At 27.0% G+C, this 27,282-nt stretch overlaps 2 protein-coding genes across 2 annotated transcripts; one reads left to right on the top strand and one right to left on the bottom strand.

Moving 5' to 3' along the window:
* The first annotated feature begins 2,056 nt into the window (after positions 1 to 2,056).
* Positions 2,057 to 3,234, top strand: LOC101492298 (calmodulin-3-like). The gene is made up of 4 exons (XM_004495364.4): positions 2,057 to 2,215; positions 2,302 to 2,459; positions 2,569 to 2,649; positions 2,895 to 3,234. The coding sequence occupies exons 1-4, from the start codon at positions 2,140 to 2,142 to the stop codon at positions 3,030 to 3,032; spliced, it is 453 nt and encodes a 150-aa protein (XP_004495421.1). The 5' UTR covers positions 2,057 to 2,139; the 3' UTR covers positions 3,033 to 3,234.
* Positions 3,235 to 11,024: 7,790 nt separating this feature from the next.
* On the bottom strand, positions 11,025 to 13,094 carry LOC101492634 (protein PSK SIMULATOR 1-like). The gene has a single exon (XM_004495365.4). The coding sequence runs from the start codon at positions 12,672 to 12,674 to the stop codon at positions 11,232 to 11,234; it is 1,443 nt and encodes a 480-aa protein (XP_004495422.1). The 5' UTR covers positions 12,675 to 13,094; the 3' UTR covers positions 11,025 to 11,231.
* Positions 13,095 to 27,282: the final 14,188 nt, after the last annotated feature.

A 27,282-nucleotide genomic window follows, 5' to 3' on the forward strand; every position in this document is an offset into this window, starting at 1 on the left:
AGATTTTTAAGAGACTTAGACACCACATCTCAACCCAAAACATTAAAGCATTAGGTTTACATGTCATTCTCCTTATATATCCAATATAGCTTTCATTCCTGGTCAACGTGGAATTAACTACTCATAGTTGAATTCCAACAAATCTCCCTTCAATTATGAGTTCCCACCAGTAGACTTGATCCACTTGCTTGGTATCAGAGTCTGATTTGGCCTGGTTAGGGGAGCAAAAAGGACTGTGATCAAGTTTAGTGGTGAGAACTCATAATTGAGGGGAAGATTTGTTAGAATTCAATTATAAATGGTACACATTCTAATTTTTTTTTTTAAAATGATACACATTCTAGTACCTAAAGAAAAATGAGGTACCTAGTTGTCTTTGTTGCGTTTATGAATCCATTTGTTTTCCTAAGAGTGTCATTGTTAGCATGAGGAGCAACAATTTTGGGGGATAAAGTAGAAAATATGTTAAAACATGGGACAATAGATATGCTATGCACATAATCCAAATAAGAAGTATCATTATCTGGACAATTATACAAAGATAAAAACTGATGTCTTCCATGGATATTACATTGTAATTCTCATCTCTTATATCTTTTTGTTTGTCGGAGTTAGAACCGATTAAAAAAAAGATAGAATTCAAAAGATTTTAATAATTAAATTAATTTTCTGGAATTTAAACCGGATAGCTTCCTTCTTTCATAAAACGTGTGACACAAAATTGTAATGTCAAATTAAATCTGAGCCGGGATGGATAAGCCCATTCGTACGTTTTTCAACGCGCACACAATTTTCTTAGAAAAAAAGTACTATTAGGACAACACAACGCGTTTGTATGGTGATTAATTAATTTTCATTCTTGAAGCGCGTTGACAGCGAAATTTGCACACGTTAGACATAGCAGTAAGAGCATAAAGAAATGGCCTTTAGTCTCATCTCGTGCAATTCAAGCAAACCAACCAGAATGGATAGTGTGTGGAAATTTGAAATTCATGAAACAACACACTACTTTACACACCTCCCAATACTCCTTAGTCCAATACCATTTTATTTTCAATTAATGCCTTTTCTTTTTGTCCTCTAAACATCCAACCTTCCTAGCTGTCAAATATTATTTTTACCCCCTTGTAGTAATCAAACAAATAAACATGACCATTTATTAAAAATAAATAAACAATTATTTTTATCTTTAAATGTATGAATAATTGTCACGCGTCACTGTACTATAAATGTATGAAAATAACAAAAACATTAATAAAGATTTTTTTATTACTCTCTTTAATTTATAATATTTAACAATTTCACATAGCTTAAGAAAATATAATAAATGAAAAAAAATTACAATTTTATTAATTTAAATTTATAATCTATTAGTGTATTATGAATACAGAATTGAGAGTAGTATAAATTGTATTAATTAGATGGTATAATTAAAATAAAATCATTTTTTTAAAATAGAGTGCAAAGACATTACATGATTAATTTAACATTTAAATTATATTGACACCGTTCCCAAGTTAATCACCTATCATTTGTAATACTTTAAAATATTATTAAAAAAGATTATATAAAATATTTAGGCAAATTATGAATTAAAGAATTAAAATTGCATTGAAATCAAAAGTGACAATTATTTTACGAAAGAGAGAGTATTCATTTTAATTTTTAAATCTGTTTTAAATAATTAATTCAATTATTAATTTTTTTTGTTTAATTAATTTATAAAATTATTAACAAAATAAATATTAAAAAGTAAAAATAAACATTAAAGATATATTAGTAATTTTAATATATTCAAAGATTATAGTTACAATGAAAGTGTCTCATTCCCAAAATGGTAGTTTGTTCTTAAAGACACCTAAACCATTTTGCTACTAGATTAAAAGCTACTATGTGATTCTTTTTATAAATAAAATAAAGAAATTGTATAATTCAAGACTTGAACGTAAGTCACCTTATATAACACCAAAATGGAGCCATAAACTTAATTTGACTCATTAAATTATTATAATTTAAAAATAAAAAATAAAAAAATCTTACTAGATTGGCCCTGATGGAAGTTCTACATATAGGCCACCTAATTGAAGAATAGTTGAACACAATACTCTCTCTTCCTATCTTTGAAAAGACAAACACAGCATGGCACATGTCCTAAGTGAAGAACAGATTGTTGATTTCCAAGAGGCCTTTGGCTTGTTTGACAAAGATGGAGATGGTGAGTTTAATTTCTTCTATAAATTGAAACATATTTCATATGGTTGTTTAAAAGTTGTGTTAATATTGTTGTTGAATGTGTAATAGGGTGCATTACTGTGGAAGAATTGGCCACTGTCATTCGTTCTTTGGATCAAAACCCAACTGAAGAAGAGTTACAAGATATGATAAGTGAAGTTGATGCAGATGGTAATGGAACTATTGAATTTGATGAGTTCTTGAACTTGATGGCAAGGAAAATTAAAGTAATTCATTATTTTCTTTCTATTCTCTATGATTTAAGGTTTAAAAGCTTCATATACCTTTCATTATTAATTTATTATTGAATAACCAAAGTCTTTTCTTTTCGTTTAGGACACTGATGCAGAGGAGGAGTTGAGAGAGGCTTTCAAGGTCTTTGACAAAGATCAAAATGGTTATATATCAGCCACTGAGGTATATTTATTTATTTAGACCTTAAAGTTAGAGTTTCTGCATACATGAACAAAGTAGGCAGGGCCAATATATACATTTACAGAGTTTTTTTCAAGTACAAATTTTTAATGTGAATTTGTTATCATATTTTATATGTTTTATGCACATCTAGTACAGTACAATGTAAGATCCATTGGAGATCCTCTAAGGCTGTTTGTGTGGGAGATTGAAACACAATTTAATATTAAAATTGTTGTGTTGTGCAGCTAAGACATGTAATGATCAATCTAGGTGAAAAATTAAGTGATGAGGAGGTAGAGCAGATGATTAAAGAAGCAGATTTGGATGGTGATGGTCAAGTTGACTATGATGAATTCGTCAAGATGATGATGACCGTTCGATGAAACACTTTCCATCTAATTGTTGTTACACTGTATTCTACACTTGTATCTATCTAGTGGCTCATAACTTAGTTAACCACATCCATTCCCAACCCAAAATTGTTATTCTTTTAATTTTGGTAATTTGTTCGGTATTATACCCTGTATGTTTGGAATCACACTTAGTTTTTGTTGAAATTCTAAACTCTACATCTATTTCTTTAAATTGCAATATAACATTATGATTTTGCTCAAATTTTCCCTCAATTAAATGGATATAATCTTACTTTGGGGGAGACGTGTTGTGGAACATGAAATATCTAACAGTGGTTGGACTTGGCCATAACTTAGTAAAGATTATTTTCCGTACTATTCAGATTTTAAGACAAAATTTTTATTTTGCTCAATATAATATTAGAAAGTTAAAATGTAGATAGAAGGAATTTAATATTTATGAACTGTACGAGTGCAAATACTTATAACCGTACACAAGTCGGATCTATTTAAATCTGACACCCTAAGTTTTTTAATTTCTCTTCCAATGGGGTCACTTAGTTAATTAGGACTTAGGAGGGTGTTTGCACAATGCTAGGTTCCTCTTAGACAGAACCTGCATAAAGACAAATAATAAATTAGGCCCTTTATATCCCATGTAGTATTGCTTTGGTGTATTTGTCGCTAAAGACCATCAACAATGGTTGGATCTTCCCAATAAGAATAGGTTGCATATGGGAGTCAAATAACATACGTTTTATTAAGCACCTCTCATTCTCTATGTCACTCTCACAAAATTTTAATGTTCAAATATGAAAAATGTAAGTAATAGAAACTTATTCATAGATGATATAAAGTTATAAGTGAAACTTATTTAATACTTCTTTACAAAGGTGTTTTTTTTAGATTGATCATTCATTAAATATTATTATTAAAAAATATTTAAATGGATCGAACGTATATGCGAAACTCATTTAAGTACTAAAAAATGAGTTCTCCATCTAGCCTTAAATATTACTATTAATAATGTTCAAATGAATCAAATGTATATGTGTAAGTCATTTAAGTACTAAAAAATGGATTTTTCATTTAGCCTACGACAGATTCATGTCTATTAGATTTTTGGTTTTTAAATAGATTAAATTAAGACTTGTTTATAACTCTATTTGACTAAAAAGGATCAGACAATAGGTCATAAAAAAAATAGACCTATCAGATTACTTGAGTGAATATAATAATATTTATTATTATATATTAGATTTTAAATTTTATGTTAAATTATAAATTTGTTAAGTTATTTAATCATAATATTCTACACTAGTTTTTTTTTGACATATTTAAGTATGTTATAAAAAAATAGAATGGAAATATGGTCTCATTTAAACTCAAATTCTTTAAAATGACATGTTAATTTTTTTAAAAAAATATATACTTAGTTTCATAGAGCTATTAATTTTTTTTATTTTAAAAAATACTTAATATATATATATACACACACGGGTCTTTTGGGTTACCACGAATCTTAATTTTTTTTTTCTAATTAGAATTTCAGACATGATTCAAGAATGGGTTGAAGTTTATTTCGAACATTTAAAATTTGTAACGACGGTACTATGTCATAATTGAAGAGTCATATGAACTGCATATTTAGAGTAACGGGTGACACCACTTAAAAGATGATAAGTATATCATATTGTTATCCATACATCACATCCCAAGATAGCAACCCCGAATGTACTACTCATTTTGATTAGATGCATCTTAAGAATAATACAGAAGTAAGATCTAGCTTTTCAGTTAACGATGTTTAATATTTTGGTTTATGTTAATTATGTAATTTTTAATTTAATTTATTTTTACTAGCAACTCACACACACAAACAACAACGTTTATTTCATAAAACACAAATCTCAGCATTTGACAATAATATCAAATTAATCAAAACCAAAATCATGTATATTTAACTAAAGTATTATAATTAATCAAAATATTAAAAGAATTTGCATCTAAATTACTCTCTAACACATAAATATTATTGTGCAACTTTATTTCTAATGATATCATGTATCGTCCTACGATATAAAAATACATTATGTGTGATCAATTATCTGCTACACACATTCATATACATAAGTTTCCTCATTCATCATCTCATTTGCTTTAAGTGCAGAAACTCTAACTATCCTGCAAATCTGCAGCGTGTCAGCTACATCAGACGCGAACTTATGTCGTATGATGACCTCCAAGTATACGGGTCTTAGAAGATTTTTCTCAAAAAATGATTACATGAAAGAATGGGAAACACTATGAAACAAAGTTACATATCTAACTATGATTTTCTAACTCATGTCCACGAATAGCCCCCGCATACCCGAAGTAACTAAATGCAATCTAAAATTCAAATATGCATGATCAGCCTCCTGCATACTCATGGTAGGAGGAGCATATATATTTTGTTGCATGTGGATGGTCTAAATATATCAAAATTGCTAGATCATGCGCTCAAGCAGGTGATGACATTTCATCCTAGATCTACATCCAATCCAGCTAAAGTACCAACATATTTCGTTCAACAGACGAATCAGACGACACTCTTCATATGGAGAAAACCAATCATCTTTGACCTCCAACCGATTCAGTGTATTATGCATGTCTCTGCTAGTGAATGACATCGATGTGGAATGAATATACATGTACGTGTGAGAGACTCGTCATATTCAACTTGCAGAGTCTATAGACATATGTTAGGAAAATGGTGCATGATCCATGCATAAAGCAACGAAAATAAATAAATAAATAATGTTCCAATAAAATTAACTAATATTATAAAAAAATTCAATTAAATTAACTCTTAATTACCTAGAAAAGAGACAAGTATCCAACTAGTTGTTTCAACTTGGTCTTGCTAGCATTTCCTAGCTGATTGTACAACAAAGCAAGAGCAACAACCTCTCATGTATACTCTGGGACACTACCTAAGTTTCTAAAGTATTGAATATACATAACCTCGACGTACGCTGCACTTTTATTGCTGAATATGATAGTGCCTGTGAGGTAGAGAAGATAACATCTGATGGCATTAAGACAAATATATTCTCCCACCTCATCATCATCAGCAAACTGAACATATTATTCAAAAGAATCAAAAATTGAACTTCAATGGTTGATGTGCTAGGAGGTTGTCAAAAATTATTTCAACCTTTGTCAATGCATCACCTAATCTAAACTGAAGATCATTACGCAGTCACTCAACCTCCTCATGTTTCACTGGTGGTGTATGTACAACATATGGCGTCTATTAACTTGTAGCATGTGTGTCCAAGATAAACTAAGTTGGAGGCTTTGATTGGAATCCAAAAACATATCACCATAGAAGCTGGAACTTGAAGCTGACGTATCTTTCTACTATTGTTGACGCATTTTATAGGAATGTGTTCCTAAAAAAAAAATCAATTGTTAGTCGTTTAATGATTAAATAAATAAATAAATAAATAGTCCACAATCAAATAATTATGTAAATTTAAAATTAAAACTTACATCTTCAACCCATATGTAGGCCACCATGTGATCCTCAAAATATGGTAGCAAAGACATATTAACATGGACCCCCGGAAACCCCTGAACGTGTGGTGGTGAGGGTGGTTCGTGAATTTTTGCAAGTTGTGATAGTGGTTGCGAATGTGGTGTAGACATATTGTCCTACGCATATTCATTGTCTGCATGTGTCTGAGAACGGGAAATTTCACCTCTAAATTTCTGTCTTTTACTAGTAACTTTGGCCTAACGCTCTATGCATACAAACTCATGTTGGGTTTACTGGCGGATCTTGACTAAATTTTTTTAGGTGGCCAATATAAAGTTATAATGTATAAATCAAATATGCAATTAATATTATATAGCAAAAAAATAAGTTGTAATAAACACAAAGTGGGGTATCAAATAATTTAACTACATGACTTAAATTTACCTTAAAGTAATGATCTACAATGTTTAATTAATTTGAAATCACAAATAATAGACTCAAAACTGATACTTGCAGCAATTTCTCTTTCAATATAAATTGTCATGTTATTTGCCAAAAAATCAGTTTTCATCTTGTTTATTAACCTATACTTAATAATTTTCACTGCTGAAAAATATCTTTTTAGTTATGGCAGTAAAAACCGGAAGAGTCATGATAAGACAAAGTAGCATATCAATCAAGTAGAAATTTTGTGTCTTTTCAGTTACAACCAAATATGAGCACAATTCTTCATTAGTTGATAAATTCTTCAAATTTCAATCTTGACGAACATCAACCAAGAAATGTTGGTGTTAGAATTTTAAATTAATCTTCTCTTGCATATTGAAATTCATAGTAGTAAAAAAATATTTCAACTATAAAATAATACTCTATTGTAACATAACCTTGTTAAAGACGAGAGTGTTCAAATCTTGTTGTTGAATGAACATCATCCAGATCAGGAATCTCAAATCTCAATATTATGTTTTTCATTAAAAGTATTCACTTCAATAAATAATGCATCACAACAATCTTCTCTCAAGACTTGAATAAGAGACTTTGTTGTTTCAACCAAATACATGACATTAACTACATCATGAGATTTTTTAAATTAATTTGTAATTTTCGAAAAAAAAAATTGTAATTAATTTGTAAATTTTGAAATACAATTTGTTGTATTTATAAAATATTTTCGAAGCTTTCACATTTAACAAAAGTTTTGAAAAGTAAAGTTTCATAGCTTTCAAAATTTCAAAACACCGATTTTTTAAAAATATATTTTTACATTTCGAAATTTTCAAAGGAGATGAAAGTTTCAAAATTTTGGAATTTTATCCAAATTTACAAATTGTAAATTTTGTTTCAAAACAGTTACATTATATTTTTTGAAATTTAGTATTTAAAAAATTTCCTATTTCTAAAATAGAATTAATTTTTCTATTTCGGAAATTTCGTATTGTTTGAAACTTTTTTATGTTTTTTTAATGTTTCAAATTGATAAAAAAAATTCGAAAGTTTGAATTAATTTGAAATTTTCAGAGCTACCTTTAAAAAAAGTTTTAGAACTTTCAAAAGTTTAAAACATATTTTTTCGAAACTTTCGAAGAAGACGCAAATTTTGAATGTTTCAAAAATTTAAAATTTTACTCAAACTTTTGAAATGTAAATTTTATTTCAAAATAAAGATATTGTTTTTTTGAAATTTGCTATTCTATTTTGAAATATCTAAATTTCTGAAATTTCTTATTATAGAATTTTTTATTTTTATATATAATAAAAAAAAGGTAAAGTAGTTTTTTTAAGTATATTGAGGGAGTGAGAAGTATTGGTAGGAGAGTAGCAAGTTGAAAACTTGGCAAATGGCCCAAAAGAGAATAAATTGGTAAAACATGGGCCGATTCGACTGAGATGTAGACTTCCTTCTTGTACCCCCCCACAAATGGTTCCTTACATAATTTACATTGTCTTGTAGAAGAAAATTTTACGATCTACCTCAATTGTACCCCACCTCACATTTATCTCAAACCACTCATTTTACCTCTTTTTATTAAAACAGAAAGGGTTAACAACGGCCAATCATTACTAAAGATTTTCAAAACAGTAGCATAAAAAATTACAAAAATATAGTTTTGAAAAACTTAATTGAACTTTTTTAGGATATAAATGTATTTAAAAAAATTTAAAGTTTGAGTTTTTAAAATACTTTCACTTTTCAATAAATTTAAATTAAGTTTTTAAAAATAATTTAGAATTTCGTTAAGGCAGAAAAAAAATGCAAATTTGTTTTTGAATAATAAGAGAAAAATTTAAATGTTTGCATAATTTGTGGGAATAAATATATAACTAAAGAAGTAAAGGATATAATTTTAAATGATTGTTGAGTCACATTTCATTATTTGTTAACAAGATTTAAAAAACACTAACAAAAACGTACTTTTGATAATGTATTTACTTTCAATAAATTCTCGAGAGTTGAGCCGTCAAAACAGCTCAATTAGGGTCAACCCTAACAGGTTGCTAGTTTCTTCATATCAAGTCAAAAATATGAGTTCTAATATAGGCTGATAAAATACTACATAAGTTCAGCCTTAGATGGGTTGTGGCTTGGGCGGGTAATTCATATATGTATTTTTATAATATTTTATGATTCATTATATTTTTAATTTATTTGTGACTTTTAATTTGAATTATTTTATGCCTATTAAAAAAGTTATTGTATACTAATTGTGCATTAAATGAATCAATTTGAATGTCCATTTAGATGGGTTGTGGCTTGGACAGGTAATTCATATATGTATTTTTATAATATTTTATGATTCATTATATTTTTAATTTATTTGTGACTTTTAATTTGAATTTTTTTATGCCTATTAAAAAAGTTATTGTATACTAATTGTGCATTAAATGAATCAATTTGAATGTCCATTTAAAAAAAATTATGGTTTACTCTTTATACATAAATTAAATTTTGATTTTTCAATTAACATGAACACAATTTAAAATTTTCAAAACAACACACAAATTAAAATAAGTTCAAATTATCCTAAAGTTAAAGATATTATCTACCGTAACGCAAATGAGTTTATATTTGTTTAACATAACTCAAATGACTCTAAAATAAGTGTTTTAGACTCCTTGAACAATGTTCACATTTTTCAAAATATTGGTTGATTGTCTTCTCAAGAAAATAAAAAAATTAATTATTAAAAATATATAACTAACTAAATATAATAATCGCTAAATTTATTAGGCTTAAATTTAATGTTTTAGCAGGCCGAATGAACTGAGCAATTTGAATTAACCTATTTTGACAGTTCGCGATAAACATCTTTAAAAATTTTATGCACCGTATAAACAGCTTATATTGATCCCAAAAATTCATTGTTGTTAAAATCTTGTTAGGAATATTAGGATTATTTTTCTTTTAAGAAATGAAGGGTTAAGACTAAGAAAACACTCGGGCAAAAATTAATCTCATAGCCTTATTAAGGAATCAAATCTGGTAGAAATACGAGTCACCAGTTGGGAAAGTCCCCAATTGCAGTGGTCTCTGTCCCCCTCCCTCTCAGATCCACCCCAGCCATGTAGAAAAAATTATTTAATCATAATCCAAACGTAACTGTATGAATAACGGGCCCATTCATTCTGATTAGGTTATTGATATTGATATAAAATTAATGCCATCAAGATATATTGAAGAAAAGGATCGAATATAGTGACTGTATTATTACAACTTACCACGTGAACCATACAACGTTGGATCTGGAACTAGTAGTACAGCCCCGCACAATTTCACCAATAATCAACTCCACTAATATAAATATGTTAAATTACATCTTATCTTTTTATGTTTGATTTGAGTAAAAAAAATATCTTTTATATTTGATTATTTTTCGCATATATTTTTTATGTTTTTATTTTAAGTAAATCTCTTAAATGATACTTTGTTTGTAATGTTAATTTTCTTTTACTATCTGTTTGTAGAAATATTACATATATATATATATATATATATATATATATATATACCGTTAAAAAATATCATATATCCGTTATCATATTAATACGTGCATATCAGTATTAACGTAATAAACTATAAAAATAAATGATTTTCCGATTGGTATTTTAATTTTAAAAAAATACATCTATAATCTCTAAGTATAAAGTAGTTGCTATTCAAAGTCAATTTTATTTTATTTTTTCAGTTCTCTTCAACATCTTTATCTTCCACTCCACTTTAAACAACAACATAAAACTCAAATTTTATAATTTCTATAGAAAAATTTAAATATCAATAATGTGAATTAGAAAGAAAAAAAAATTATCATTCTAATAAAAATTAAAAAAATGAATTGTTATAAATAAATATAAATACACCATAAATTTACTAAAAATAAATTACTTTTTTTACTAAATATATATATATATATAAGCAAAACCATAATTGAACTCAAGAATATTTTCTCATGATTGTGGAAGCATTAATGATGAAATTCAATGCATTTTTTTAGAGACTTCACTAAACCATATAACATCATTTACATTCTATAAATTTACACAGTACTGTGTTAGAACCAAAAGTTAACTCAATTCATCTATAACCCACCACCATATTATTATAAACTTAAAGTAGCAAAATTAAAACTCCTATTATGGAAGGAAGAGGTAGAGTAAGAAATTCAGATGAAGGAAAAAAAGGACAAGAAAGTAGAAATCAATCTCATTATTTAACTATGTTTTATTAACCCATTGAAATTAGCACATCCAAACAAAGCCTTAGCAGTCATTTCCCTCTCAAATCTCCAAATATAATTTAACCCAACAAGCAACTCAGTTATGGCAGCCTCAGTCTTATCTTTGTTAGCAAAAAACAAAGTCTGCAAAAGCAACACATTGGTCTTAGGCACTAAATTTTGTTGCTCAACGCTTCTTTCATTTTGCCACTTGATCATATTATGTGCCAAAGGTGACAACCACCCCAATATCCTCCCCAAAGCTTCCCTCCATTCACCGGCAAGAACAGGATCACTAGCACAAAATCCAACTCCTTTCAACCTAGCCCTCAAACCTAACCTTATGCTGCTTGGTAACATTCCATACAAATCATCCCTAGCATCAACACCAATCAAATGAGGTGATTTTATCATCTTCTCCAACACTATGATCAAGTTTGCATAGTGTAAAGCCAAGGCAACAGCACCTAAAGTACTAGGAGGTGGTTTCAAAAGCTTAGAGTTAGACTCAAAAAACCCACTCCCTAAACCTTCCTTGATCTCTTCAAGCTCAAACCTTTCCAATGACCCAGAAATGAATTCATGACAAGAAGTTGGATTCTGATCAGAGGGATAAACTGTTGCAGAAGTTGACAAACTAGGAGACAAACAAGGCACAGAATGACCAATTCCAAAAACAACCTTTATCCTTGCTAAAACAGTGAAACAAAACCTCACAAGCAATAAAACAACACCATCAAAACTTCTGCTCCATAAAGACCTATCTTTAAGATCCTTCACCTCTTGTCTCTGCCAACAAATCTTCTGCTGAAGTTCATAAATTTTCTGCTCTTTCCCAATACCCAAAGAACCTTCATTTCCTTCACTACTATTACCATGATGACTGAAAATCAAAGCTTTTCTGAACCCATTTTCTAAAACAGAAAGCTCTTCCATTTCACGGTGTAAAGTTGCCGTGAGCGTCACGTAACGTTCCATTTTCCTGAACTTAGCATCTGTTTCCTTTGGGCCAGAGAGGGCCCATCCATTTGGGTCACGGCCCGAGTCAGCAAACTCGAGAAAAGCCCGATGGAAAGACCTGAGATCGGAATCCTCACAGCGGTGACTGAGTCGGGTGACCGAGTTAGCAATGAGTCGGAGAGACTCAGCAAACTCAGCACAAGCGAGTCCAAGAAGAAATGATTCATCATTGGAAATGATTTTGCGAACGCCTTCAAGCGTGACGGCGTCGTTTCGTATCCGAACGATGGTGGCATCGGAGAGAGAATGAAAAAGGTGAAGAAGCTTCGACATAACTCCCGCGATCTCGAAAGCTAAAACGTCGACGTTTCGTTTTGATTTGAAGGAAGGTTTCTTTTTTAGAAGTTTGGGTGGAACAGAGTCGAAGCTGTTTGAAATGGCGGTTTTGAATTTCACGAGGAGTGTTTCTAGGGCCATGTGGATTGAGTTTTTAGGTTATTGGCAGCGTGTTATGAAATGGGTGGTAGTTGTTTTTTTATGGGAAGGTTTGAGCTATAGGAGAGTAAAGAGCAGCATGTGTTTGTGAAAATGTTTGTGAGAGAAAAAAAAAACAGAGAAATAATTGAAGAATGGGATGGTTTTGTTTTGGTGTAGTGGGATAAGGTTTTGAAGAGAAAAAAGTGAAATGAAAAGGTTGGGAGAGGCTCGTGGGGTGTTTGAGGAAGATTGATGTATGCATATACCGGAAGGAATGAGCTTATTGCGAGAGAGAGAGAGAGAGAGAGAGAGAAAGTTGAAGTTGAAGTTGAAGTTGAAGTGAGTGAAAATGGTAAAGTAGTATTTAAAACCACATGCAGAGGCAGGGCGTGATAGATTGTGGCATCAATGTTATGTTGGTGTTGCCCAATGGGTCTGTTTCTTGTTTAAGATTCAGATGCTCTAAAAGCGCGTCCAAGCTTCACTCCTCATTATCAACTTTTAACCTTCTATCAATACTCCTCTGTAGTGTTAAATTTAATACTCATTCTATTCAATATCTTACTTTCCTATAAATTAAGTCAATTTTAATTAATTAAAAAAATATATGTTGTTAATATTATGACAAACCTCTTTGCATTTCATATACTCTTTTTCGGAAGTTTGGTTTTAAAAACCAAATATACTCCAATTTTTTAATGATAAATTATTGGCCTACACATTATACTTACACTTTGTGTATAGAGACGGAGCTAAGAGATGAAAGAGTTACTTCACACTTTTATAGATTTTTTATTATTAATACATTATTATAATGTTTGATCTCTATACTATTTTTTAAAGTTTATACAACTTTTTTATAATGAACATATTTTTACTCTGTATATTTAGCCTTAAACACTTTTTAAACGACTAAAATATAAACCAAACCTTTTATTAAAAACTTAGTTTGTTTTATTATTTTTAAATATTTAAATTATATTTTATAATTTCTTAAACTTTTTATATATTTTGTGTATTTAAAAATTCATTTTTTATATTTTTAAATTTAAGTATTTTCATCTCTACTTGTATATATTTTAAGAGTAGAAATAAATAAAGTAATGTAATAAATGTGATACATTAAACTATTGACGGGGTGATACAAAATGAGAGATTAAAAAAATACGTTAAATGAATGTAGAAGAATAAATTTAAAGTTGTTTGCTTTTCGTACGTGGCAAATTGACAATCGCGATTGGCAAGAGTTTTTAAGGGACTTCTCAATGTAAATCTTAATCATTAAATAATTAAAAAAAATTATTTAGAATTATGAGAAGCCTTTAAAACTTGCACGAATGTAGGAATAAGACTTGTGTGATTACAATTACAAATATAAATTATTTAAGTGCACATGCAAATGGAAAAGTATTTAAAAAAATATTTTTTTTCTTTTTATTATTATTTTTTGAAAAATAAATGATGTATATTTTTGTATTTATCTAAATGATTTATATTTGTTGTTGTGACCACGTAAAAATTACTCCAAAACATAGATTATTAGATATATAACTCGTGAAACGCATGGGATGGGAAGAATGTCGATTAATGATAATATATGTGTAAAACATAAATAACAATGAATAATATAAATCTTCTTGTCGGAAAATATTATAAATCTTAAATAATGTAAAATATTTTATTTATTCAAAAATATAAAACATGCAAATGTATAAATTGTTCTTAATATTTAACATAATTTATATCTAACAAATGCGGCAAATGATTCGGCCTCCAAAGTTTATGCAAAATAAAAATCACTAAATAAGAAGTGTTACTATGTTAGGTTTAATTAAAATTAAAATTTTCAAAAAGTCTTATATTATTTGAAATCGTAAAAGAAGAGAGAGTTCAAAATCATACGTATATAGTTTTTTATTTATTATAATTTACATTAATTAGAGTATTACGAAGTTAGGTTTAAATATTTGTTTCGTAGAGTCTTTTTGAGAAGTATGTGTTCTAACAATTTTTACATAATGTTATTTTTTTATTGACATTAGACAACTGTCGTTTTTTTTTTTTTTTAATTTCTTTTCAGTTTTAGAGTTTTCGTATTATTCCACATAATACCTTAAGAGTGTGTTTGGATGAGGAAATTGAAAATTCAATAGAAATTAGAATTTATAGACAATTCAAAAGCTTCAACTAAATTAAATTTATTTTATTTTTAACTTTTGTTATTTTAATAAATGAATTGTTCTTTTTAAATTGAGCTATTTTTATAAATTATAAAAAATTTGGCGAAAATAAAAATAATTTGGGCCAAAACTGAAGGACTATTTTGCAAATTTTGGGACCAACTTTCAAATTTTGAAAACTTTTAGAGACCAATTTGCAAAAAATAAAAATAAAAATATAAGGATTAATATGCAAATTTTAAAACATATAGAATCAAAATTGTCAATTGAAAAACCTATAGTGATCATTTCATGATTCATATGTTATAAAGTAAAGTTGAAATTTAAATTTCTTAATTTTAAGGTGGTATTTGAAATTATCTAAATTTAAATTTGAAAAATATCTCATGAAATCGCTTCATTTTAAAAATTCTCCAAATTTATTATGCAAACAAAGTAATTTGCATTCACATATAAAATCACATTGCTTAAAAAAATGATATTGTTCAAAATAGGGTGTTTGGATGGGGTATTTGAAAATTATGGGGAAATTAGAATTATATGCAATTAAAATGCTTCAATTATTCCTTTCAAATTTAAATTTTGTTGTTTGGATTAAAAAAAAGTTATTTTTAAAATAGAGCTATTTATATAAATTTTAAGAGTTATGGGACAAAAATGAAAATTAAATTTAGGCAAATACAAATATTTTGGAAAAAATGAGAGACAATTTTGCAAATATTTAGAGATCAATTTTCAAAATTTGGAAATTTTTAGGGAACAATTTGCAAAAATATATTAAAAAATGACTATTATGCAAATTTTGAAACATATAGAGTCATAATTATAAATTTTTATAAATTATAGGACCATATTATGATTCCTATTTTATAAAGTAAAAAATGAATTTTAAATTCTTAGATTTTATGTGGTATTTGAAATTCTTTAAATTTAGTCTTGACAAAATATTTCATGAAATCCCTTCATTTTGAATATTCTCCAAATTTATTATCCAAACAAGATAATTTTTATTTTGAATTCCCTTAAAAAATCATATTACCTAAAAACTCCATCCTCCAAACACACTCTAAGATTTTAAGTTGATATGTAATATCAAAATATCTTGTATTCATGAACATTTTATTCGTTGTTATCACGCCCTCAAACTCTCAGACAAGGAGATAATGACCATGAATGTTGTTTATCCTTTATTTGTAATACTACAATTTTATTAAAATGCGTCACAAATCAATATATAAAAAAATGGCAATTTTAAGTGTAAAATTTGTGTATAGTAACTCGAGGTGATCACATCTAAACCAACAAAAAATATTGTAAGGCAATCCAACAAAAATTAAATAGAGTACATTAATGAATATTTTTAAATGTTCTTTTGTGAAAATCGCTCAATTCAAATCAAATTTTAGATTATTTTTTTGAAATTAAACTAAAATGTAATCATAAATTTAATTATTTATTTATTTTTTATTAGTATAATATATTGTATTTATATGTTATTTATTGATTTTTAATTTATTTTCATAATAATACTTATTAGTTTAATTTAACCTGATTTGTTTTTATTTCATATATTTCAAATATAGTCGATTATCGTCACAATGTAATGTTATATTGAATTATATTATATGTTATATTTTGCATTAAATCTATTATTTATCAAAATTTTACAATATTAATATTTTTTTACATTTCTAATTTGAATATCTAAAAATTGATCTAAATAACCCACTTAAAACTGAATCTAATTGGATTTTTTAAAATTTGACATCCAAACCAAATCGAACTACATATAATTCTATCAAAATTGTTTTTCAAAACTGATGTTAATCGTCCTGCAAACACCCTAATCACATTAGAGTTGTTATTTTATTTTCCATGGAATAAAGATTAAAAGAGTAGAGTAACATTGCTGTTAATTGTACAAAAGTATTTAGACGATGAGATATTAAAAAAATCTAACCTTATGTGCCTAATTTCTTACAAATTGCCAAACGGATATACAACATTATTTGTTAAAGCGTATAAAATAATAGATTGATTGTCTTCGATTTGCCTTTTCTTAAATTTAAAGTTAGAAGAAATCAAATTTATCCTCACAATCGTTATTTTTTCAAGAATATCCTTCCTAATTATAACAGTTTTATGTATTGAAAAATTACAAAAATGGATCAATTCGTCACGTTTTGTCTCAGCTTCTCATTAATCACTTTAAAAAGAGTGGACGGTTGATATGTGACTGATGTTTTTAAATAAATACTAATTAAAATAGCTATAAAAATAAAGTTAATATTATATAAAGATAATTTAAAAAAATCAAAACATATAACTATCAAGTCCACTAAAAATATAAAAGTTATCATTCAAACATTCATATTTTATCATCTAAAAATCTATAATAGTCAACAATATATCAAAAAAAAAAAAATGAGTTCATCAATCGACAAATTATTAAAAATATAAAACTAAAAAAAGAAATTAAAAAGATTGATTTACATCAACTTTTATCTCCCACTCTCTATGGAGGAAAAAATTGAAAAATAAATTACGACTTTATAAATAAAAAAGAGTATAAAAAACAACTTTTATTTTATTTTAATCTAATAATCCAACCAGTCTAGTCTTCACTCTATTTTTGAGTGAATTAGATTAAACCAAACTAGTAATAGTGACTAAAAATGACGGTCTAATTAGATGGTGGTTTTACGGATCTGGATTCATTGACTTTTGCGCGCGAACTACACCATGCCTTTCACTAATTTTGGTTCATTAGATATATCAAACCATTGATATGAAGCCACGTGATAACTTTACCTATTTTGACAATAGAGAGGAACGATTATAGATATGTATGGCGATGCTGCAACGTCGGAGGGGCGGCACGGAGACGCTGGGCTGTAACTGACACCACAAAAGCAGAGAGATGAAAAGATTTTTACTTTTGATTCACTTCAATTTAAGTTTTAGAGAGATGGACACGTGGCTTCATTTGGTGCACCCGATTCATCAAACGAACTATGTTGACTGAAAGGTAGGATGCAGTTCGCGCGCAAAAGTCAAACAATCCATATCCTGATTTTGCTTGCCCTATAAAATTATATACTCTATTTCATATATTAAAGACTAAACAAAAACTCAAAATGTCTCATGTATAAAATGGATTTAAAGAGTACATAGGAGTACTTTTTAAGGTGGATAGTTGTTTTGATTTGGAAGATCTTCTACAACTCTTCATATAAGGTAGATAATCGTTTTCCTTCATATAAGGTAGGTAGGTGCTCGCTTTCTGCTATGATGTTAAGTTAGTTTATTTTTTTCTTACGGATTGATGTATCCTTTGTACACTTTAATAAATTTTTATTTGTACAAAAATAAGAAAACATTTTAATATTTTCTCATATAAAATTTAATTGATATATTTTTTTTTATATATTATATGAGAAAATATTAACATTTTAACATTTTCTCATTAAATACTTTGGTTTTTACTACCTTCGGTTACATTGAAGATATATATATATATATAGATTGAAGTTAGTCGTCATTGGTCATATTAGATCCTTTCTTGAAATCTTCATAATTATAAGATGCTGAAGGTCCACTTTTCCTTGATTACAAACACTTACACCAAATATTTTTATCTTTTCATATCAAACTAATATCTATTTTTTTTTTAATGTATCCTTATTAATACTAATTTATATTAACATATAAAAATTAATATTAAATATATTTGTACTACCAATGGTCCTACCTATAATTAAAAAAAAAAATTGTTTTTATTTATAAATAAAAGTTATGACTTTTAATATTTATTATTTAATTAAATATTTTATTTTTATTTAATGTATGTCTTTTAAATATTATTGAATGTATTTAATGTCTCACATTTTTTAGAAATATATATTTATAAAAATATTTAAAAGGTGATAGTTATATATAAATTCATTGATATTTATATTTTATTAATCTTCTTCTTAAAATAAGAATTAGGGGGGAGTATATAATGTTTAATTTAGTAATAATTTCACACAAAATATATAAATTAACTACACCACAAACTTATGGAAGTTTTGATTTTGGATTTTCATATTTTCTCAAAAATTGAAAACAGACGGAAAACTCATAATTTTCATTAATTGCAATATAGTAAATAAGATACAACTCTTTCACAAAATAGAAAGTTGAATTTTGTTTACAAATGCTATTGCCTGATAACGTCAAATAATACACTGGGAAATGTCTATGCTTTATTTTTTTTTTGCAAAAAGGAAATGTCTAATCTATGCTTATGTTTGAAAAGGTTATACAACTTTTTGTGTCATTTATTATTTTGTTTTCTTAATTTTTTATCTAATCAAATAATTAAATTTTCTACACTAATCTATACCTGAATATGAAAAGGGATAATAACTTTTGTCGTAGTTTTTCTTTTAATTTTATTCTTTATTTAAATAATGTTATTTTTAAATTTGTTATTTTTTGTTTTTGTTTTTTTTCTTTGTTTTAACACTCTGCTTTTTAAGAAAATATTATCTTAGTAATTTGAAGTTCGATCAAAAAAAGTAAATAAAATATAATCAATGTATAATAAAAAATTGTTTCTAAATATGATTTGAATTCAAATTCTTCTGAACAATTTATTCTTAATTAAAATTCATTAATCACTTAAACTTAACTACCTACTTAGTTAAATTTGTTACTCTTTACCGAAACAAATAATTAAATTTCTATATCTATTTAATTATAAAGGTAAACTGACTTTTGATCTATTTTCTTCTAATCATTTAAATTTTTGACATTTTTTAATCAAATTGAAGAGAAAATAAAATGAATAAAAATAACAGACACATTAATAACTTTAAAGACAGTTCAAAATTAATTACTAATTACTATTAACTTTGGTAAGACATTTTTCTCCACAAATTTTCTCTTAAAACAGATTTTTTTTAAATTGAAAATTAAAAATATACAGCACAAATAATAATGACAAACCATATATCTAAAATTAGCTTAATAACATTTTTCTAATATATATAACTTTTGTATACAATTTGGATGCCAAATTGTATTCTTTTAGTTCTCAAAACATATTTTAAAAATAAATTTATCAAATAAGTATTTTATTTTCTTATTTCTAAAACAGATTTTAAAATTAAAATTACCAATCAAGTTTTATTTTAATTTTATTAAACAGTTTTTTAAAACTCGTTTATAAATTGATTTTAAAAATAAAAAACTAAAACTCGTTTAAACATTGCCTTAAAACAATGCAAATTAAACCGGATAGGGATCGATCTAATCATATATATGTTGTGTTGGCAGCACACATAATAATAATGACGACTATATAAAATAAAACAAAATAAAAAATTAAGAAAATAATTGTAGAACCAAACGGAGCATAATCATTAATGTTTTTAAATTAAATGGAATATTTCTATAGCTAGCATGCATGTGCCTGTTTGTGTAGGGTTATGAATTTTTATTATTAAAATTGAAAACAAAGAGTATGCATTTGTTATCAATAAAATGACTTCTATTGTTAGCAATAAAATGACTTCTATGTAATTTTTACTTTTGAGTAAATACCAGATTTTGTCTCTGACTTTATTAACTTTATCAAATTTAATTCTTATCTATCATGAAAATTGATGAGTTGATATATTAACTCACATATAAAATTTGTGAATCTATTTAATACTTTTCAAAGTTGAAATATTGTCACATTTTCTTGACGTTTGTACTAAATTGACATATTTTAAATTAAGTATACACTAAGACACTAAGTCGAAATAAGGCCTTTAAAGATAAAATGACATAGTCTTCTTCTTCGCACCTTGAAAATAATTTTTTTGCATTCTCTCAAATTCATTCTTGCAGATATCATTATCACCAAACCACAATGTTTTTCGCTCCATTTTCATGATTGGCTTCTTCGTTTGATCATCAAAATTAGTTGCAAATTATTTCTCTATGTTGTAATGCGTTTTTTCTTCTTCTGATAACTCTAAAAAAAATTCATTTTGTAATAGCAAATAGTTTAGTAACAAAAAATGAATGGGTTAGAGTTTAAATTGTTTGATTGTTTCTATTTTTGTGGTAAGGGCTAGGTGTTTTTTATGTTAATATGTTATAGATTGTTGTAGTATGTGATCGGTTGCTACTTTTATTGCATGTTGCTTGGTTTTGATATGTTCCCTTATCAATTTGCTCTTTTATGAGTAATTTGTTGCTTCTATTTGATGTTAATGGGTAAAAATAAATAAATAATAAATACGAAAATATCAATGATTATTTGGAGGTACTTTTTTGAGGAATGATGAAGGGGAATTGAAGTATGTGGGTGGGAAAAAGAAAGTTTGGAAATAGATGGATATGGATACATTTAATATCTTTAACATTCAATAAATGGTGAAAAATTGTAACTGCTACCCTAAACTCCCTTAAATAATGTAGAAACTGACAAAGACATAGTGGTAATGACAAGGACGGCAGTGAAGCAAGAGAACACTATTGATGTTTATTGTGATTATATTAATAAAAATCATGAGCCTATGTTGTCTCTACTTTGTAGTCAATATAATAAGGTGATTGGAGAAAGGCAAATGGGTGAAAAGGGACAAGAGGTTGAAGTTGTTGCCGGGGAGGAACAAGTGACTGAAGAGGTGGTTGAGGAGGAACAAGTTGATGGGGAGCAATAATTGATTGATTTGTTTGATGAAATTTCTTATTCAATAGCGGATGAAAATGTCATTGTGTTAGTTTTAACGAGAAAGAAGAAAAAGAAGACTCGTGTGATTTTGTTTTTAAAAACTCTATTTTGACTTGATGTATATCAAAGTTAAAATATGTCAATTTCGTCATCAATATTGTTGAGGAAACGTGACAACGTCAACTTTAAAAAATATCAAATAGTTATACAATGTTGCTTATGCGGGAGTTAACGTCAGCTCACTAGTGTTAACAATGTTAGTTAATTGATTAACATTGAAAAATTTATAGATTATTTTAAAATTTTGACGAAGTAAGAGATTAAGTTGATACAAGTTAACAAAAGAGGTGTTCATGGTACAAAAATCGAACTGCATTGGACCAAATAAATAGTTTGATTCAATTATTAAAAATTAATTTCAAATAAAGTTCAGTGCAGTTCTGAATCGGTTTAAAACTGTTTTATAAATACAAATTAGTTTAATATTTTGAAATTTTTTTAGTTAAAATCAATTTCAAAATAGTTATTCAAATAAAGAATTTTGAAATTCTTTGATAAAAAATATAAATTTATTTTTCGAGAAAAATAAATGTAAAAAATTTTCCGATAATATTTTTTTGAGAAAAATAGATATAAAAAATTCAATAAAAAAGTTTCGAATTCTTTTTAGAAAAATTTAAATTTTTTCGATTTTTTTTCTAAAAAAATTATAAAAAAAAGATTTATTTTTTTTCAAAAAAATTTGGTATTTTCTATATTTTTTTCTCGTGAATATTTTTTTTTTGAAAATTTTGTTAAAAAATCTTAATTGAGGTTTTTTTTAAATTATTAAAGTAGTTTTTGAATTAAGTTTGATTAACTGAATTATTTTAAATATATGATTCAATTTATAAACCATTTAAATAATTTTATTTTTTGTGGTATATTATAATTCAATTTATCAATATAGTGTAATTATCCATATTTTTATACACCCACAGTTAAAAAGGTCATAAACGAAATTGAGTATCTAGTCATTATTCTTTTAAAAAGTACAATATTCAACATTTTGTTGGGGTGCAATTTATTCAACTATTGATTTGTAGTAATATGCATCCACAAATGATGTGCCAAAGAAGTAATGTCAATTGCTAAAAACAGAAGCAGGTTTGTGTGCTTTATATTGCGTTTGACTTGGAATAGTATTTATGAGAGGATGAGTAAAGTAAAACCATATAGATAGATAGATAGTGGAGTATGTGTGTGTTTGAGTACACATCCCTTTGGCGGTGCCGTAGGGTGGGGGGCTATGGTCACTCATTCGCACTACATCAATAAGTAAGTATGTGTTGGCTGTGTTTCAAAAAATACTTTCGAGATTTTTCTATATAAAGATTAATTAATGGATTTAATAGCTAAATGCTCCGCAAAATTAAAACCCAATTAGGGTTAAATAAATAAATAAAATACATGAATTGATTTAATAACAGTTATCAAATTATTAACGAAATTATTATTTGAAGAATTTTTTAAAAATGATTAAAGACGAAATATAATATATTTATAAAAATTAAAAATTTATTTAGCCCTTAAAACTATAAACGTCAATTAAATTAGTATTTAAATTTTTGTGTGAATACTTCCCTAAATTTTGTGAGTTAGTTAATATATTTTTAAAATTGTAATACATTCTTGAAATGAGTTTTATTTTCTTTAGTGTTATTGAATTAAGACAAATATAAATAATTTGTAAGTGCTCAATAAAGAAACATAATCTCCTCATCTTAGATTTCTTTAAATAAATAAAAAAATACATTAATTAATTGAAAAGTTAACACAAAAATAAACAAAACTAAAATTGTAATGTTAAATTGACAAGTTGTTTAAGATTTACAAAACTATACCTTATTTTATAAATGTGTATAAATAGCGCAAATTAATTTTTTTAATAAAAGACAGTGAATTATTTGACACAAACAACATTTTAAAAATTGTTCTAACCTCAAATCATATATCAGATATTGTTTGCTTTATGATCTTCTGCATAAATCATCATAGTTTTGTAATAATAAAATATTAATTCATTCTACTAGAGTTTTGGAATTAAAATTGGAATGAAAATTGGTGGTACAAAGTTGTTTTTTTGCCTTTAATATTTAAACCTATGCCTTAACTTTAGCCAACCAATGGAAGGGCAATGAAGGATATATTTGTTGCATTGTCGGAGAATGAATAGCCATATAGCCCATCTTACATTCATACTACTGCCTGTAAAGAGAGCAAACTCGTGCATTCTTTCTCCCTTCCTCTTTGTTATTTTAACTTGTTAATCATTTTTCCCTCTTCTTCAGTGGTTCTACAATGATAGGATGCTAGTCTATTATTGTCATTTAATCACACTTTTGCACATGGGAAAGAAATTTGGAACTTACAAAAGGAAAATATTGCTCCAAAGACAAAGACATATATTAAGAAATTAAATATACAAGTTTGAAATGTGGATGATAGAATATCGATCGAAGTTGAAATGATGACCGTTGACCTTTGCAATTAGTGGAAGTTTCTTTTATGCTTTGCTATTAAGAACATATACAACAGCCTACCAAACCAAAATTTCCTTGGACTAATTAACGAAGTTTGAAAAAGGAAGGGGTGTATGTACCGCAAAGGGGGTACAAATTGATAATGACACAAAAAGATGAATATATGGTACACAATGCGACCATGAGCATGCATGCTTACTTACTTGCACGCTAGCGTGCCACGAATGAGGCCAATAAATCGACCAGAATAGGATGGGAGAAAAGTGTCTTTTATTGGGAGAAGGGGTGGTGGTGGTGGTCAAAACCAGCTACTATGAGTTCATTATATCTCTCTATATATATACAATGCAAAAGATGTATACCTATAATGAGAAATTGTAAGTTTTGTTATCATGCTTGTTCGTGGGTGATGATGCATGATGTCACTTAAACTCATAACAACATATTTAGTGCGACTCAACAAAGTATTAATTTAATTAGGAATGGTTGAAAAATTATGAAACGATTAAAAATTAGTCACGGGTAAAAAAAGTCAAGTCTTGCTTAATCATATTAAATATTATTTTATTTATGATAATCAAATATAGTATAAAAATTAGTGTGAATTGATAATTTTATTCAATAATAATAACTCACTATTTTTATTGGAAACACTAAGTGAGTGTTCAGTGGCGAAGAGGAAAAATAACACACAACCATTAGCCTAGTGAATAGTGAATGTGGTATATTGAAGCCAAAACAAAGGCAATTCATGATTTTTTAGAATTTTTGTACAAAGATAGTTGACTATAGCGGTTAAGACTTGATATTTAGTAGGCCGATAGGATCTAGGCCTTCCATATATAAATATTAATTGTAATTACCATTTGAATAAATCAACAAATCAAACAACTATTTTTTTATTTGTAATTTATCTCTATACTATCGCATTTATGTTTTAGTTAGCTCTTAATTTTTTGATTATCTAAATTAACACTCTTTATAGTGGTTAAATAATCTATAATGGTAGGCCAAATTTTCTTGCTGACATTATTGTTGAGAATCACTTGTTAAGAGTTTTTTTTAACTAATTATGTGAGTGATTTTCACGTTGACAAACAAAGTTGAATAGAAATGATATACGTGGGACAGGTAATTCCATGTAATTTGATGAAAAAGTCATACACAACCAAAGTTGATATATATCCATGTGTGAAATTATTCACCAAAGAAAAAAGAAGTGTTGTGGAAACATAAGGATGGATAAAGTATAAGCTCTAGGATATGTTTTTAGACATTTCTTCCACACTTTCGGCTATAAGAAATCTCATTGATGAGTGTCACTCTCTTTCCATGTCTTAGTTTACTAACACCATGATTATTGTATAATTTGTTATTCCCTCATAATTTGACACAGGAGAGGGAAATTGTTAGTTGCAAGGATCCAATTCTAGATCTTCTTAATATTCCTTCAACGTATACAACTAGACTGCACTAATAAATCATATAAGGACACCAATCTATCTTAAACCCAATGACATTGAAGAATTAATCAAATTAAATGAATATTTAAATTTATATATTGAAGTTGACCAAGTAATTCCACGATATTTGAATTCTATAAATTATGTGTGAGAATAAGTCGGATTGGTTGATAGGAGTTGATGGTTTAACATATGTGATTTATGTTAAGTTTGGTTATATTTGTTTTACAAAAATAAATAAAGTTAAAATATTTTTAAAAATATATTTAATTAAAAAGATCATACCATATATTATTATTTATTTTTTAAATTTTATTATTCCGAGCTACTTAAGAAAATATGACTAATACTATGTATTACTATTATTATTAATATATTTTAGATTTTGAACCTAACCTTTTAGTAATTTAATCTATACAATATTTTTTGATTTATTTAAATGTATTATTATAAAATAAAATTAAAATATGATATTATATAAAATCTAATTCTATGAAATATGATGTGAAATCCAAACTTATTAGTTCATTAGTCTATTATATATATATATATATAAAAAAAAAAAATTTAAGTGCTAAAAATTATACTCGACTTTCATAAAAGTCAGACTCAAACTTAAAAGCACCTAGTCTTTAAATATTTTGATATTCTAAATTTAAACTTTACAAAGCGTATATTGACCTAACCTATTCGAACCCCTGTCCTAAATTTGTGTTTCTTTAATATTTCATAGATTTAGGAAATTTAAATTTAAGAAAGTGAGGGGTTTGAAGTTTGAACCAGATCTCTAAAGCATGTTAAAATATCATTCCATGTAATATCCAACCTGCCATAACTACCTGTTTAAATTATATTTTGTAATAAGGTCTTAAACTACATTAAAAATTTATTCTTAAATTCTTGTAAAATAAAATATTTCTGAAATAAGTTTATAGATTTAAGTCTGTGTGCGGAGCAAATTATTAAAAAGGCAATGAGTATATTATAATTTAGAGTAAGAAAAAGGTATATTATAATTTTAATGCAATGTACAAAATTTACTTAATTTTTTTGTAGTGCCTTTAAAAATTTAAGGTTCAAAATGAGAAAAGAGGTATGCTACCTTATATCATGTGATGATTAATAAAACAAAGAAAATCCACTTCTCTTTTTTATTTGTGGTATCTATTTTCATCCAAGGTTAATGGAGGATGCATTCTGGCCATGATGAGAAACGGAGAAAACACATGTGATGAATTAATTATGGCCTCTCATTCATTAGAATTCAAGGAATCCACCTTTGTTTCACTTTGAGGGGACATCTTACATTTCTTCAATATAATGGTCCCAAACTAATATAGTTCTTGCTACCGTGTAATTTTAGGACATTTGTTAAAGATTTTAAAAATAGAATTGAATGAGCAGAATAGAAGAACCAATAAACGTGGCAATGAGCAAGACAATGATCCTCCCTTCCATTGGAAATAGGTTCTCTTCATTCTTTTTGTTCTTTCAATTTTCTCTGATTGATATTGTTTTAGAAATGTAAATCTCATAATGTAATATTATGTAGAGGTCATATATTATATATGAGTTTAATTATCATGCATCGTCAGTGTTAAAAGTTTTTGTATTGTCAACACATCACAACCATTTATAGACACGATTTTAGACATGGTTATAGTATAAATCAACAATTATAATGATCTAATGTGAATGATTGACTTACACAACTAGTGTATATGAATTAAA

Source organism: Cicer arietinum, chromosome 4, assembly GCF_000331145.2.
Source record: "Cicer arietinum cultivar CDC Frontier isolate Library 1 chromosome 4, Cicar.CDCFrontier_v2.0, whole genome shotgun sequence".
NCBI lineage: Eukaryota > Viridiplantae > Streptophyta > Magnoliopsida > Fabales > Fabaceae > Cicer > Cicer arietinum.